The sequence below is a fragment of the Sapajus apella genome, unplaced genomic scaffold, assembly GCF_009761245.1.
Source record: "Sapajus apella isolate SASKATOON/1434 unplaced genomic scaffold, GSC_monkey_1.0 scaffold114, whole genome shotgun sequence".
NCBI lineage: Eukaryota > Metazoa > Chordata > Mammalia > Primates > Cebidae > Sapajus > Sapajus apella.
The window spans coordinates 1964172-1981684 of NW_022437054.1; the positions used below are offsets into that span (position 1 = coordinate 1964172).

A 17513-nucleotide genomic window follows, 5' to 3' on the forward strand; every position below is an offset into this window, starting at 1 on the left:
CATGTTTCTACAATACAGTTTTGTAACATAATAGACCTATATTGTATAATACAATAAACGTGAATTTCCATTCAAGGTATATTTGACATAATCAGGAAGATAAATATATCTATTTTGAAAACTCAAGGAGAGCCAAAAGAGTAGATCAAATATTTGATTGTTTTCATTCAGTGTGTGTGTTTTTTTTTAAATACAGTTGACAGAAAAAAGGTGTTACACTTGAAATTGGTTCCAAGCATGAAGCAGGATTAAAAAGAAAGAAAACAATTCTCATTAGCCAAGAAACTCAGCTTCCAGCACAGCATCAAAGAATTTAATATTCTAAATAGCTGCTACTGGCTGGAAGGAAAACTGAAAATCTCATGCAGAGGGCCTTTGAAAAATTGTCCAAATATAAAACCTGTTTTATGTTTTTAATTATTGGGATTTGGATTGAGTTGAAATAAATAAGTAATCATTATGGTGGCTTTCACAGGTTTGTACTCTCTGAACAAAGGAATAAGCTCTTACGTGAAGAGCCAATCATAATTATCAGTCAGCTAGATGTTTTGCCTGACTTCTGAGGATATTAAGCTCCTTGTTTAAAACAGAAAGAGAGAGAGAGAGAGAGAGAGAGAGAGAGAGTGTGTGTGTGTGTGTGTGTGTGTGTGTGTGTTGAAAGAATTTTTGGCAGTGAGGCTCTAAAAGACTGAAGATTTATTTAACAAAAAAAAAACCCACAATTTTTTTGTTAGTAATTTTTATTACCTGTTGTAACCTGGGGCTCATTTTATTTATAGGCGAGTAGCTGAACTGTTTATGTTTGATTTTGAAATTAGTGGAATCCATCTAGACAAAGAAAAGGTACATCTTTCCTCTGTTTTTTTGACTCTTTCTGTTTTACTAACATTCAGTTGGTATCATTGTTGCTACAGTCCTTGTATATATTGCTTGAATTTGCATATTGCAAAAATGTCAGGTCTTTTATCTGTTATGAAATTCTTCTATAGATTGTATTTGAATGTAGCCCTCTCTGGAAGCTGGCCTGTCACACCATGATGATTCAGAATTAAGAAAGACTTGGGCCAAGTGGAATGTTTTAGATGTCATGGAATTAGGATGAGATGGGCAATATCAGAAAAGACTGGCAAGTGAATGGGAAAGCTGATGTCATTGAAGATTGGTAGTACAGGGAATATCACTGAGACCTTACATAAGTGTATTTATATATATTACACGTGTCTTTGACAGATGCAGCAAGCACAGATTACACAGTGTTTACACTGGAATTGAGGGCCTTCTACCTCGTCCAGGCCCTTCATTTTACAGATGTGGAAACAAGACAAAGTGATTTGTTCAAGTTGCCATCCTAACTAATGGCCAAAGTTGTTAAAATTTCTAACACTGGCCATTGTCTTTCCAGTACATAACATTCCAAGAAACCTAGTGCCACATTTCAGTTTTAAACTCAAGGCTGGAAGAACAGGAGGGACTTGACACCATTGAAAGTTCAGCCTGCCCCACAGTCTCCTCCACTCACCTGCCGTCTAGACTATTATGGCTTTTTGTTTGTTTATTTGTTTTAAACAGTAATACATTTCTCCTACTACATATGGTAGAATTAAGCCACTTACCTATGAAGAGATTAAGTTATCAAAATATCTTGAAAAGTAGAAGGGAATGTGTATCACATACGGTAGATACTATCATTTTGATAGGTGTTGAGTTTGAGTGAAGCTGGAGCCCCTCACACATCTGATGTGTTTGTGTGGCTTTAAAGGCTCAGCATGTGATTCTTGGTCTGACCCTGAACCAGGACATGCCTTCCCAGCAGCCCAGGAGGCTTATAGGCTCTACTGTAAACTCACATTGCCTAAAGTGAGCACATTTGCCCCTTTCAAAATCAGTTCTTCATTAATACTTCTCTGTAAAATAAAATTTTGGAGTCAGTTTGTATTCTTTTCCTTCCTGATATTCTCATATCTTCTAACCAAGTCCTTGCATTGTTCCTACAGTCTTGCATCTGTCTGCATCCCAAAAGCAAACCACCTTGATTCTACACTTGATCTTAGCCAAAAATCACCTTGATTCTTAGTACCAAACACCTGGGCAATTCTAAAGGCCTCTGTCTTCCTAACAGTTACTATATTTAACATCAATTGAGCATTTGCTATTTTAAAGCGTATATTTCTCATCAAATCCTCACAACAACTTTGAGCTTTGTGCTACTATTATTCCCATTTTTTCAGATGAAGAAACCGAGGCTGTAGAGGTTGTGGGAGGTTATTTGGTAAGCCAGACAGACTCCAGAGCCTACATGGCCAGCCCTGTCTGTCGGCATCCTGCTGGTCAGTCTTTCCTGTCTGTGAACATTGGATTAGTTTTTGTAAGCATTGATTTGTTACTCTCCTGCACAGAATCGTCCTGTGTGCTTCCCATTGTCTAGTGAGGTTAACAAAGAGCTCACACTCCTGGCTGTGCTCCAGCTCTCAGCCGCTCATTCACAGTGCCCTCCCCCGTGTGTGGTGAGCTGTCCTCCTCCTACGCCTTCTCCGCAGGTTTGCCTGCCTGAGGTCCCCATTGAAGGCTTCATCCTCACGTCACATTGTCAGTGAAGCTTTTATCCATCCCCCAGGTGGAATTTTACATTCATTTAAACGCATTTTACTTCTTTCACTCATGTGACATTCTTCTTTACCTCTTATTGATGATGATGCTGTTATTGTTGTGTTGCTTATCTAAACTGTAGGCTTATCAAGGATCGAGAACATGGATTGTGTTTTTTAATGCATATTAGTTTGGGATTCAATAAAGTATTGAGTGAATGCATGACGAATCATAATAATGCTAGCTAGATATCTTCAGATAGATGGTTGCTAGTATAGAATCCACGTGAATAGTTTTAGTTTTTATGTAATCCTCACGAAGGATGCTTTTGAAACTTTGGTGACATATGTGTTCAGTTTCACCAGCACAGACATTGCCAGTTATCTAACGTATTATTACAGTGTAGCTCCTCTTTCCCAGTGAGCAGCTCCCTGGGGAACCCATCAATATTGAATATGCAAGTAAACCTGTTCAGTTTTTCTCTTGTAACTTCCATGTCTGTTTTCAAAGGTGCTCCACTAGTACAGGATATAAGGAAGACATGTTCCATTTTTCAAAAGAGAGCTCATGAAATAAACCTACCAACATAATCTATAAACCATCAAAGCCTATATTCTTTACAGTTGGTTTCTTATTTAATTTTTTTTTTTTTTTTTGAGATGGGATTTCACCCTTGTTGCCCAGGCTGGGGTGCAATGGCACGATCTGGACTCACCACAACCTCTGCCTCCCGGGTTCAAGTGATTCTTCTGCCTCAGCCTCCTGATCAGCTGGGATTACAGGCATGCGCCACCATGCCTGGCTGATTTTGTATTTTTTCAAAATTAGTAGAGACGGGGTTTCTCCATGTCGGTCAGGCTGGTCTCGAACTCCTGACCTCAGGTGATACGCCCACCTCAGCCTCCCAAAGTGCTGGGATTACAGACATGAGCAACCGTGCCCAGCCTTAATTTTTAAGGTCTCATACAAATATAATTTATAAATTTAAAATGAATAGAAATGTTTATTTTTAACATTATTTAATAACACAAAAATTTCATAGAAGTTTTGAAGAGTTCAGATTATTGTACATTTGTTACCACAGAATGATGAAGTGATATGCCTGGTAGATCATTGAAGTCAGCGTGAGCTCAGTTTTTATTTTTCAGAGATTTTATCAGCTGATAAAATCTTCAAAGTAATTTTATCACTTTTTTTTTCATAGTAAAGGCTTTGAGGAAAATATTGGAACTGTAATGTAATTTCAAGATCCTGTTCATCTTTTTTGTTATTCCGCTTGTTACCATTAGGTGGTGCTAAATGGCCGTATCAGAAACAAAATCAGCAAAGAGAAATCTGGACTGTAAAGACATCAGAGTCTCTGAAAACTTTTTTCCATGAAGTTTGAATTTTCTATATTGAAAACTTTGGGGTTAATAATACATGCTCAATTTTTTCAGCATCTTATCAAGCATACCTCTACATCATCTGTGTTTATCTTTAAAAAGTATATTAGTACTGTGGCTTAATAATTTTTTAGGAGCATAGTATGGTTTAGAACCTGTTAATTGCTATCTCCCCTCCCAGAAAGATTTGTGTACACTTTCACCTGAAGTCCAGCATGAGCCCAGTGTAGAGCCTGTCTGGTTTTTTAGTAACCAGTAACTGAAAATTCAGCCCTTGTCCTCCAGTAGACCTGACTTATAATGTGGATTCTAGTTTATATTTCATTTAAAGCATTTATGTGAACCCTTTGCTAATACATGTTTTCTCAGGTGATTGTTACAAAGGCACGACTGTAAGATCAAACCTAGGCGGACGTGCCAGCACCATCCACATCCTCATCACTGACTATCTGAGGGTCTGGCAGGTGTGAGGAACATGAGCCACATGAAAGGGATGCAGAGTAGAAGACAGGACCATGCCCTGGGGCTCCAGTCTATTCTTAGGCTTCACTGTATCGTTCTGTAGCAGCCCAAGCACATACAAAATCAGAACATTGCTTTTCCCTGAGACAGGATCTCGCTCTGTTGCCCAGGCTGCAGTGGTGTGATCATAGCTCATTGAAGCCTTGGCCTCCTGGGCTTAAGTGATCCTCCTGCCTCAGCCCCCGAAGGACTGTGACTGCAGGCATGTGCTACCACACCTGGCTAAAATCGGAACTTTTAAAATGTGCTTCCCCACTTATGGAGGCTCACTACACTTTTGCAAAGAACTGTATTATTATTATTTTTGAGACAGAATCTCCCTCTCTCTCACAGGCTGGAGTACAGTGGTGCACTGTCGGCCCATTGCAACCTCCGCCTCCTGGGTTCAAGCAGTTCTTGTGCCTCAGTCTCCCAAGTAGCCGAGATTACAGGCACGCGCCACCACAATCAACTGATCTTTTTATTTTTATAGAGATGGGGTTTTGCCATGTTGGCCAGGCTGGTCTCCAACTCCTGACCTCAAGTGATCCACCCTCGTTGGCCTCCCAAAATGCTGGGATTACAAGCATGAGCCACTGCATCTGACTTGTATTTTTTGATGTTGTTAATTTCAACGATTAGTTATATAACCTAGACATAAAATAGAATTAGAAGTTATGTAAACCTTAAAGCATCGAAACATGAGAAAACCATAAGTAATCTTTTTGTTAGTGTATTAAATTCTGTTAAAAGTAAAATGAATGTTATTTATGCTATATATTATATAGTAACAATATTTTCAATATATTCACTTTACTAATGAATGTTATTAAGTGATAACGTATATGCTGATTTGACATCTTTATATTTTATTAAATTAGTTGTGAGATATTAATTCAAAATGCCTTTAAATAATTTTTACTTTTCCTGCATATAGCGTAAAACAGCAGTGGACCTCAATGTTAAAATCTTGGATTTGAGTAGTACATTTCTTATGGGAACTAACTTTCCCAACAAGATTGAGAAGCATCTCTTACCAGAACACATTCGCCATAACTTTATATCTGCTGGGGATCATATAATAATTGATGGCCTCCATGCAGAAGCACCAGATGACTTGGTATGTATGTTTCATTCTCTTTATTGTTTAGGTCCCATTTGTGTGTTGCTACTGTTTTAACCCAAGATTTAGAGATAATATAATAATATCCTTAAATACTTTTTGGCAGGCCAGGTGTGGTGGCTCACGCCTGTAATCCCAGCACTTTGGTAGGACGAGTCGGATGGATCACTGAGGTCAGGAGCTCAAGACCAGACTGACCAACATGGTGAAACCCCGTCTCTACTAAAAATACAAAAAATTATCTGGGCTTAGTGGCAGGAGCCTATAATCCCAGCTACTTGGGAGGCTGAGGCAGGAGAATTGCTTGAACCTAGGAGGCGGAGGTTGCAGTGAGCCGAGATCGCACCACTGCACTCCGGCCCAGGCAACAGTCTGAGACTCCATCTCAGAAAAAAGGAAAAAAAAAAACAAACTTTTTAGCATTACTATGCTAAGCCCTAAAAATTTAACTTGTGGAATCATTCATGCCATAAACACTTTAAAGAATGAAAATGGTTTAATTACTTATATTTCATACAAGACTCCTTATTTTTAAAGTATGATTAATAACAGCATTGATTGACACTCTAGACTACAGAGGCTTTTTAATGCATGCAGCCTTGCTTCACCTGGTTAAGATGCTTCACAGCATAGAAGTCCATGCATTGGGTGGAGGTTTGCCCCACCATACCTCAGAATAGTTCCCTAGGGTTGTAGTCAAGTATGCTGTAGCATCCCATGCTATTTTATGACTCTGGAAGCTTTATCGCCTTCTGTAGACCATTGCTTTATTTTGAAAGCAGTGATCATCTGCAGATAAAGTGGGATCATGAGCCTGTGTTATTGTCACGTAGGACTGTGTCATGGTATTTATATCCTTTACCATTTACTTTTTTAAATGCAGGTGCGAGAAGCTGCTTATAAAATTTTTCTTTATCCCAATGCTGGTCAATTGAAATGTTTAGAAGAATTGCTCAGCAGCAGAGATCTTCTGGCAAAGTTGGTAGGGTATTCCACATTTTCCCACAGGGCTCTCCAAGGAACAATAGCTAAAAATCCAGGTAAGCCTGTTTATCCAACATTTAAGGACAAAATAGGTTGTTATGAAACTGAGCTTTTGATTTCAGATAGCTGTAAATTAGTGCACTATTTTTAATACAGAGAACCATTTGTTGAGATTTTTAAATATATTTTTATAGGAACCATTTTTAAATAGAGCGAATGATTTGGCATATATTCCATCCAACCAAAGTATTTTATTTTACGTGAATGTTGAGAGTAAAATCATAACCTAAATTTTCATTTTGATATTAGTCTAAATTGTTTTCATTTTAACTCAATTAGTTTCTGTGCTCAATTTGATCAAATTGGTTAGAATTAGAATGAGAGAATGAAGGATGAGTATTTTTACTGAGGTCAAGGTTAAATGTCAGCTAGGTCATATAAGAAACACATAGTCAGATAAGCCTTGTTTTCAGAAAGAAGAATGTGCTGCTTAGGAAGGTTTGTGCTGGGTGGGGTGTGATGGAAGTGTGTCCTTGGGTTTGTAATAAACTTGCCTTCTGCTGTGTTGAGTTCCTTATGATTCATAATGTCTAGGAGAAAATGTTACACAATAATATAAATGTACAAAATACGTTTTTTCAAAAGCATTTATTGAATTGTAGTTGTAATTTAGGCCTTGATTCAGGAGTAGGGTGGCCATGGTGGTGGAGCTGAGGGAGATTCGGGGTCTTGGAAGTGAAGTTGCAAGACTTGGCGAGGATGAAGGGGAGGAGGAGGCAGTGTGGTGGCCCCCTGGATTTCTGATTGTGCATCTGGCTAGACGTTCCACTCACAGACCGAGGGGACAGTGTGGGCAGATCATAACCTGAGTCCTCACTTGTCTTTTTTCCTTCTGTGCTTATCCCTTCCCAGCCTAGCATGCTCCTCTCTTCTCCAGAGTTCTCTAAATGCACTCAATCTTCTTACTGTTTCGTAATCGGCTGTTTCCCTCGACCTGTCGAGGCTCTCGGCCAGGCCACAGGCCTGTCACACTCTTTGCGGCTTGGTTACCTCACTCATGTCTCAAGGTCTCCAGTGGCATGCACCTTCTCATCCTAGTCTGTCTGTTAAAATCTTACCCCGTTTTTTTAGTGCTCAGCTCAAAACCCACCTCTTTGATGAAGCTTGTTACACTTTTCCAGTTTCTTTGGACTCTTTTGTCCTCCAACCCTTAAAACACTTACAATTTGTTTCATGTAATTGAAGCTCCTAAACAGATATAATAAGTCTGTTATGTATTATATGTGTGTTTTTAGTGTATGTTTTTTCTTTTTTTGTAAGCATCATTTTGGTGAAAAGTATGTTTTTCTGTCGTCACTGTTGTCGACGGTTTGATTATACCAGTACCATATTTGTATCTTATCTTATATAAAATCATATTAGAGTAACACTCAATGCTTACTCTGTTGTATCTCATTTCCTTCCTCTGCAGCTTTGTGAAGTAGGTATTTGTATTCATGTCACAGATAAGGAATCTAAGGTTAGGTTATATTGCTAAAATGTGGCAGAACCGAAGCCTAAATACATTCTCTACGTTTATGGTTTGACATAGGCTGCTTGAGACCTAATGCCCTATCTTTTATGTCATCTACATCCTGTTTTTATTTATTAATTCAGCAAATACTTACTGAATGCCCACTATATGTCAGATATTATTCTCAGCCATGGAAATAAATCAGTGTGTAAAGCAGAAGAAAATTCCTATTCTTTAGCAGTTTACATTCTTGTGAGCAAGGGAAGACAGTTCAGAACGAAATAAGTGGATAAAGTATGCGGGATGTTATTAGTTAATATAAGCCATGGAGAAAACTGAACAGGGGAGGGGATAAGGAATGTGGGCACGTGGGCACGTAGGCTGGTGTTGGAGTTTTAGAGGGCGTTGTCGGAGGGCTTGCTGAGAACATGGCATGTGAGTGTGCTCTTGACAGGCGCAGGCGTGAGGCTGTGGCTCTTGACGGGTGGAAGGTTTCACACAGAGGCACTAGCAAGGGCTAAGGTCTTGAGGCAGAAAAATGCCTGCCACGTTTGAGGAAAAGCAAAGAGGGCAGAGTGGCTGAAGCAGTGTGTGTGAGGAGAGTGGGGAGAGGTGGGACAGACTGACAAGGGGCAGCATTAAGTAGACTTCACACAAGAGCACCAGTCACTGGAGGGGTTGGGACAGAGGAGTGAGGTGATCTGACTCCAGTGCTAACGGTGAGTCCTTGGTAATGGTGGAAGAGAGACTGTTCAGATGCTGGTGGGCAGTAACCATGATGAGGAGTGTTGGCATCTTGACCGGGTGATAGCAGGGAAGGTGGGAAGATGTGATCAGATTCTGGATATATGGTATTTGGAAGAGGGAGCCAACGTTTTTGACCTAAGCAACTAGAAAGAGGGTGAGTTACTGTTAACTAAGATTGGGAGGACCAGGAACTTGGTTTGGTTCAGGTTAAGTTTGAGATACCAAATGAGGTTCAAGTGGCAATGCTGGTAGGCATTTAGAGTTCTGAGCTGCAGATGTAAATTTGAACCTCTGAAATAAGACTCTGAGACCACTAAGGGAGTGCGCTTAAAGAACAAATCCAAGGACTGAGCTCTGTTTAAACATCTCCAAGTTTAAGAGGCCAGGCATGTGAGGAACTGCTAGTCAACACTCCCAGACATAATGGCCAGTGGGAGAGGCGGAAAGTGATTATAATGTGTGGTCCTGGAGGCCATGCAAAAGGTCTGTCTACAGGAGAAGGGAGAGATCGGCTGACTCATGCTGTGGGCAGGTCAGATGTGAGGAGGACTGGGCACGACCACTGGCTCCAGCAGTGTGGCGCCCACTGGACCTGCAGCACCCAGCACCAAATTCGGTAACTGGCAAGGCACCCTTGTGTACTAAGCGCTTGGTGTGCTAATGTATTGGCAGGGGGATGTGGTGCTCGTTGTCACATAGGATGTGCCCTGGGTCCATGAGGATTTAAAGCTTAGTATATTCATATAAAAACATAAATAGTAATACAGGTTGGCACATTTTCAGTGCCCATGGAGTAGTACAGACAATGTCATGGGATTTAGAAGCTCAGGGTGTTTGTCAGATGTGTCTATGGCTGTTGAAGGCACCCTGAGGGAAATGAAACCCCTCATGCACAGTGACGGAATGAGTCTTGCAGAGCAGAAGGAAGGCAGGAGAGGCTGACTGAGGCTAAGGCAGGCATTCTTGTGGCCAGCGAATGAGGAGGTAACTGCGGTGAGGCACTTAGTGATTTTCAGGGGGTTTGAAATTCAGTCTTTATATGACAATTCTCTAGGTACGCTAATTGAGGCAGGCCAGGCGCGGTGGCTCATGCCTGTAATCCCAGCACTTTGGGAGGCCAAGGTGGGCAGATCACTTGAGGTCAGGAGTTTGAGACCAGCCTGGCCGACATGGTGAAACCCTGTCTCTACTAAAAATACAAAATTAGCCAGGTGTGGTGGGGCACACCTGTAATCCCAGCTACTTGGGAGGCTGAGGCAGGAGAATCACTTGAACCCACGAGATAGAGGCTGCAGTCAGCCGGATTGCACCACTGCATTCCAGCCTGGGTGACAGAGCAAGACTGTCTCAAAAAAAAAAAAAAAAAAAAAAAGATTAAGTGAGGCAGATTCTTCACATATAAAATTACTAGAAGAGTAAGATGGGTGAGCATTAAAACATGGTTATTAAGAAGTAAAAAGTGTACAAGCATACACGGGGATTTATTTGAAAACAGTTTTGTATGGCACCTGGTATGCAATCCTAAAATGAGATTTTATTGTTGACTAAATAATTATTTTTTCCCCCAAAATTTCTATTGTGATTTAATATGGCGCATGAGGCAGTGTTTTCAGAATTTGTGTACACAGAACTTGTTAAGTATTGACAGTGGCAAGAAACCTCATGGTTTGGGTTTAGGTTAACCACCATTATTTCCTTAGCCTTTTATTTCACTCAAAAGGAGATAACTTAAAGAGAGCAAGAAACTTAAAACTGTACCAAAGATTATCTGGAAACTATAAACACAGTGTGTGTGGTAAACTAAAATACATATGAAAGTTCTGTACATGTAAGTCAGTGTTAAAAAGTGCCATATTCAAAAATATTCACAAAACGTTTCCTATGGTGGGAGATGGTGGTAGTTCTACTATACTGCCTTAATGGGTTTGTAAATGATGATAACTGTGAACCGTGAGCCGAGGTTGCACCACTGCACTCCAGCCTGGGTGACAGAGCAAGACTCCATCTCAAAAAAGAAGTGTTTTAATAAAACTACTTTAAAAAGTCTATCAGAAGTTAAGATGTATTGTTCTTATTTTTCTGGGTTTTTTTTTTTTTTTTGTATTTATCCTGAATAGATTATTCTACAGTTAAAAACAAAATAGTTACCAAGAAATACATTGATTTTTAAAAATGTATTTCAGTGAATCATACTTCTACACTGCACCTATTTTTAGTAACAAACCAGAGTCTAGATATCTCTTTAAAACTTTGAAAAAAATCAGACATGTCTAAAAACCTTTTTTCTTACACATATGAATAGATAGAAACACCTTGAAATTTTGGACTTTTTTCTTCAGCCTCCCGTTAGTTCTTTTTTTGAGATGGAGTCTCACTCTGTTGCTCAGGCTGGAGTGCAGTGGTGTGATCTGGGCTCAATACAATCTCCATCTCCTGGGTTTAAGCTATTCTCCTGAATCAGCCTCCTGAGTAGCTGGGACTACAGGCGTGCACCACTGCGCCCGACTAATTTTTGTATTTTTGGTAGAGACAGGGTTTCACCGTGTTGCCAGGCTGGTCTTGAACTCCTGACCTCAGGCGATCCACATCCCCTCAGCCTCCAAAAGCACTGGGATTACAGGAATGAGCCACTGCGCCTGGCTCCATTAACTATTTTAATTTTGGGATATAATCTGAGGCTATGGATTATTACTATGGCAATTTTTTTTTTTTCTGATTAACAGATCATCATTATCTAGAAGTGTTTACTCTATGTTTGGAACGTTAGTAGCTCTACTTTCCTTTGAAAATCATAACTTTAAGGGAATTATGGTATATAGATTATGATAATCACATAATAATTTTAACAGATATATTCATTTTATTTCACATAATTGAAGATATTTTCTTTTGGATTTCATTTTAGAGACTGTCATGCAGTTCCTTGAGAAACTATCTGACAAACTTTCTGAAAGGTTAGTTTTTACTCTACTATTTAGTTATTTGGTTATGTGTTATTTAGTTTTTTTAAAGAAGACTTGATTTATAAAAATTGAGGAAGTGAGCTAGAACATAAGTTTTGGCGTATTGGGCCAGACCGGTCTCACTATGAGATAGACTTTGAAAGACCATAGTTGTCTTCCTCAGGTGCCAGTCATGAAAACATAGACTGTCCCCTTCCATTAACCAGTTGTCTTTAGAAATTCGTCTTTCATTTGAACTTTAAAAATCTTTACCAAAATGTTTTTGAAACTGTTTAACTTGTACTATGAATTTTATGACAAGTTCATAAAGTAGTATTTCTCTTATTTTGGCCTAAATACAGGAGGCTTATGGATGTGGTGGCCTAATCTTTTTGATTTTGTGTAGTATTTTAAGAATGTTCTGTCTCAACATTTGTAATTTCAAGCTGAAGTGTTTTACTGCCTTTGGTGTGTCTGTTTGTTATATGTAAGTTGAATGTCCCTTATCTGAAATGCATGGGACCAGACATGTTTTGGATTTCATTTTTTTGAGGGATTTTGGAATATTTGCATATATATAATGAGATATCTTGGGGATGGAACCCAAGCCTGAACACGAAATTCATTTATGTTTCATATACACATAGCCTGAAGATAATTTTATACAATGTTTTAAATAATTTTGTGCCTGAAACCAAGTTTTGGCTGTGACTCATCACATGACATCACATGTGGAATTTTCCACTTGTACCATCATGTCAGCGCTCAAGAAGTTTCAGATTTTCAGATTAGGGAGGCTTAACCTGTATTCCTGCCTCCCCTGCTCCTGCCCTGCTCAGTGCCTTCCATCATGCACCTGCCCTTCACTCACCCTCTTCGAGGACTTAGTTGAGAGGCAGCACACTTTTAGGTACTGAGGATTCTAGGAAGAAGCAGTCATGGTTTGTAAAAGAGGATGTTTTCTCTTTTCTTTCTTGTGTTGCTGTCTAAAACTTTTTTTTGCCTTTTTTGGCTACATGAACACATTGAATCTTGCCTCACATTTCCGTTTTGGACTATAAACTCATGCCTTAGAACTCATTCCTCTCTAGTTAAGATTATGTTTATAAATTCTAAAAATTTCTTTTTTAAAGTTTTTGAGACGGAGTCTTGCACTGTAGCCCAGGCTGGAGTGCAATGGTGCCATCTCGGCTCACTGCAACCTCTGCCTCCCGAGTTCAAGCAGTTCTCCTGCCTCAGCCTCCCGAGTAGCTGGGATTGCAGGCGCGTGCCACCACACCAGGCTAATTTTTTGTATTTTTAGTAGAGACGGGGTTCCACTATGTTGGCCAGACTGATATAGAACTTGTGATCTTGTGATCCACCTGCCTCGGCCTCCCAAATTGCTGGGATTACAGGGGTGAGCCACCGTGCCCGGCCTAAAAATCTCCTTTAATAATCCCAGTGAACCACTATGTCTTTTGTGCAATAAAGAAAGAGGGTTAACTATGTACTTATTTAAGGATTTATTCTACTTTACTTTGTTAGTTAAGTGCTAGTGGTCTTTTTCTACATAGCTATAGATTTTTGAGCAAGCATAGCTTCATAATTTTATAGGTATATATAGGAGTTAATTCCAATATACATGCCATATTCTACAAATATTAAATACTTGTTTAATTATTGACCAGCTGGAGTTTTTCAATAGGGGAAAAATGACTAGAAATCTTAAATGTAACCAATGATAAAATTCCTTTCTAGAAGGTAATTTGTTTAGTCTCTTTTAAAGGTATAGCAAAAAGAAGTGATTTAAAGTTTGCTGATTAATGCTTTGCATATTTGTAATGACATTGCTAGTTTTTCCAGACTTTAGTACTTTTGAGACATATATCCACCTGTGATGCTTTTTAAGGTAGAAATTACATTAATATGCTGCTTTATATGTTTTTTCTCATGACATGTAAAATTTGGATTAGTAGTGATTTACATGTGCGCTACTAATTATATCTAATCTTATAAATATTGGAATGTAACATAAGCAAACTAGTCCTTTCATAACGTAATTGTTAAGATTTTGTCCTAAGTTTTCTTATTTTGCTGTTGGTTATGAAGAGTTAAATGGAAGGAAGACGGAAATTAACCTCATTCTCAGAGAGAGGGTTTTCAGGCGTGGGCTGATGTGGACATGAATGTGGGTGGATGCGCGTGTGCGGAGGGAGTCAGAGCACATGAAAGAAGCCAGGCACCCCCAAACTATAGGGACTCCACAGAAGGGGCAGTTTCGTCCTGACCCGAGAGTGCATAGGAGTTTGTTCTGTCGTGCTAGGAGTTTCTTTCCCTAAGAAGAGTAGGCAAAGGAAAGAACTTTTATTTTACAAGCACAATTTTTTTCCTGCTCTGGAAGTTCAGGGAAGAGCCCAGTCCCATACCTTCTGCTGGGGCACTTTTTATAGGATTGTTTGCACCCAGGCCATGTTTTAGGACCTCATGGTTAACATGAATCCCCATGTCCCTGCGCCCTTTCCGCCCCTAAGGCCTTTGAATATGAAGGATCTAGAAACCAAATCATCCCAACCTGAAATGTTGGATGTAATGTCTTTTCTTAAACCTGTTACTTGGTACCAAAGAATGAAAATATAAGACTCCCACTGCAGAACTGTGGGGTGGAATCTGTGTCACTTTGCAGGATTGGTTGGTTGTAAGCTGGACTTGGGCACAAAACTTGTGCTCCTGGGCATTGTCTGTCTTTCAAGTGCAAAGCAGGTGTAGCTGGTACCTGCTTCCCAGAACCCAGTGGGTTCCTGCGTTCCCCCAAATACTGAAATAAGAACCCAATTCTGGAGGAGCCTTCCTCAGGGAAAGAGTGACTCTCAAACAAACGTCAGTGAGAGTCACAAGGGAGACATCTTGTTTAAAAATAAAGACTTACGGATCAACTTCTTTTCCTCTGTTTAAGAGAAATTTCTATTGCAAAATATAGTTAGAAATGAGCAGAACAGATTAACAAATGGAGCAGTTTGCTTCTGTTATCCCAATAGAAAAAGGAGATGATGGGGACAATATGACAAGTCAATCAAATTGCTTTTCCCGAACACCTCATTTGGACGTTTGATCTACTACTGCAAGCTACGCTGTCTCTTCCCATTGCTTTAATTCTAGGGTTGCTGAGTGACCAAAATGGGAAGAAAAAAACATTTCACCTCACAGAGGAGAACTGCCTGCAATAAAAGATGGAAAAGTTGGAAAGTAGCTTCAAACTGCTGGCTCCCAGCTGCTGTTACAGGGGCAGAAGGCATTCAGAAATCTTGTTTGGTAGAAGCTCCTTTTACTATGGAATTTAATATTGAATTCCTTCCCCAGTGCCTATTCGGCTGCCTTTTGGCTGCTAAGCTCTAAGTTCTTTGGTAAAGAGTTAATGTAGTTGAACATTTTTACGGTTTTTTATTTTGGAGTAACTTGGTGCTGATCTTTCTTCCTTTTCCTTAGCCACCCAGCAAGCCACCCTTTAAATACCAAAGACAACTGGTTTTAAATGCTTGAAAAAAAATTTTATTGAGAAAATGGATCTTGATTAAAATCTTTTCATAGTCAAAAAAAAAAAAAAAAAGAAAAAGAAATTGTCCTAACAAGTAATGCTAAACCTGTTTTATAGAACTCTAAAAGATTTTGAGATGATGCGAGGGATGAAAATGAAACTGAATCCTCAAAATTCGGTAAGTGTATTGGAATATTTTTATTACAGTATAGACAGTCTATCAGCTGAAATCAGGATCTTTTGATTCAGGAACTTTCTTGTGATCGGCTAGAGGTCCATTTAGTCTTGTTTCTGATCCTCAGTTTTGGGGAATAAAGATGTTGAAACATTTGATTCTTATGTCCCAAACTGATGTTGCCTGTACGTATACGTACAGCATTTTTGTTGTTGAGTTGACACATTTTATGTATATACACTAACACAGTGTGTATGTATGTACGCGCGCACACACACACACACACACATTTATGCAAAGACTGCTTTCATTCTGTGGAACGTTGGCTTCTCAGTTTAAAGCAGCCTTTAAGGAGGCTCAGTGGAGGCTTATCTGGCAGGTGGCAATTTTAACCATCGGTGTTAAGGTTGCAGTTCATTTGCTTATTTGTTTGCTAATTTATGGTGCTCAGTTGAGTGGTCAGTATTTGACTAACAAAGTATATACCACATTCTAAAAACACTTAAGTGTTGTTTTCAATCATAGGATTATAGATCTTCCTTACATGATCCAACAGTATAGGCTAGCGTTGTTATGGCCAGAATGCTGCGCAAGTGATTAGCGAGTGCCTTGAAAAGTGTTGAGATTCCAGATATTAGGACTCATTCCCATTTGGTTCTAGGGCAGTACAGGATTGCTGGGGTTGTCTACACCATTCTTTTCCAAATACTGTTGTAAATTCTTGACTTATTTGCTGCTGCCAGAGCCATAGTCATAGGGAAGATTTAGAGAAATAGACCTTGCAGATTTATGGACTGTTTACTAGTTTCCCAGATACGGCCACTAGGAAGCAGATGAATCCCATTAAACTTGGCGATGTGTAAAGTGGTGTGCCAGTCTGTTAATTTATGGAAGGAGCTGTGTCCAGCAGAGTGACTAGTGTTAGTCATCTGCACACCTTGGCCTGGTAGGTAGGCTCATTTAGGAAACTAGGTAAAAGATAAGAATTTAGTCTGGTGACGATAGAAACAGAAAAATGAAAAATAAAATGTGTTGCCAAAAGCTAATTCAGTAAAAGTGAATATGACTTTAGACTGTTATCTGTAGACATTTTTATATAGCTTATGGATACGATTATTCTGCAGATATTTGTGAAGTGGCCAGATCCCTGTGTTGAACGGTGCCACTATTCACCCTGCTGCTCTTGTCAGGACCTGTGCTTAATCCAGATCAGTGGTTCTCAAAGTGTGGTCCCTGGGCCAGAAGTGGTAGCATCACATGGGAACTTGTTAGAAATGCAAATTCTTAAGCCCCACTTCAGACCCACTGAATCAAAAATGGGGGTGAGCTCCACAATGTGTTTCAACCACACTCCCCTCCCCCATAGTCAGTTGTTAGGCCCTGCAGATTCTCCCTCCCTGTGAACCCTCGTGTCTTCTGCTTCTGTGCCCATTGCCATAGCCTGGATTGGGATCGCTATTCTCACCCAGATGGTAACTGGGATTGCCTAACTGGTTTCTAACCTTTTGCTCTTGCTCCACTCAAAGCCGTCTTGGATTCAGACAGTTTAGCCACGTTTTTACCCTAGTGTTAGGCATAGAGTTGGTTGTCAACACATATTTGAACTATGAATGAATAATGACTGAATGAATTGCCACCAGAGGGATTTGTCTAAAAAGCAGATCTGATCTTGTCATTGTGTTGTTTAAAGTTCTTCAGGAGCTCCTGATTATTCTCTGATTTCCCTTCCTCCTGCTCTGTCCTCCTGCCAAGCCCTCATGATTTGGCCCTTGCCTGCTTCCCTAGCTTTATCTTCTGCCGCCCCTCCAAGCCGTGACTGTGTTCCTTGCTCTCTCCTAATACCTGTGCGATGCTCATGTGATCTATTCACTTAGTTTTGCTTTCTTTGATTCTTAATTCAAATTAATATGAATGTGCCGTACACATAAATATGGCATAGTGGGCAGCTTCCGGCCATTTACAAACACCTCGTACAGGAATGCCTTTCCCCCTATCTCATCTGGTTAAACTGCCCCATCATAAAACTCAATTCAGGCTTTGCCT

At 39.8% G+C, this 17513-nt stretch overlaps 1 protein-coding gene across 2 annotated transcripts in view; it reads left to right on the top strand.

Annotated features, from left to right (window-relative positions):
- MIPEP (mitochondrial intermediate peptidase) overlaps positions 1-17513 on the top strand; it is a 163723-nt gene that overhangs the window by 14079 nt on the left and 132131 nt on the right. For both annotated transcript variants that reach the window (XM_032260084.1, XM_032260085.1), the window contains exons 5-9: positions 780-843; positions 5410-5592; positions 6479-6635; positions 11745-11793; positions 15413-15473. In XM_032260084.1, the coding sequence (XP_032115975.1) occupies positions 780-843; positions 5410-5592; positions 6479-6635; positions 11745-11793; positions 15413-15473 (514 nt within the window). The remainder of the gene's footprint in view (positions 1-779; positions 844-5409; positions 5593-6478; positions 6636-11744; positions 11794-15412; positions 15474-17513) is intronic.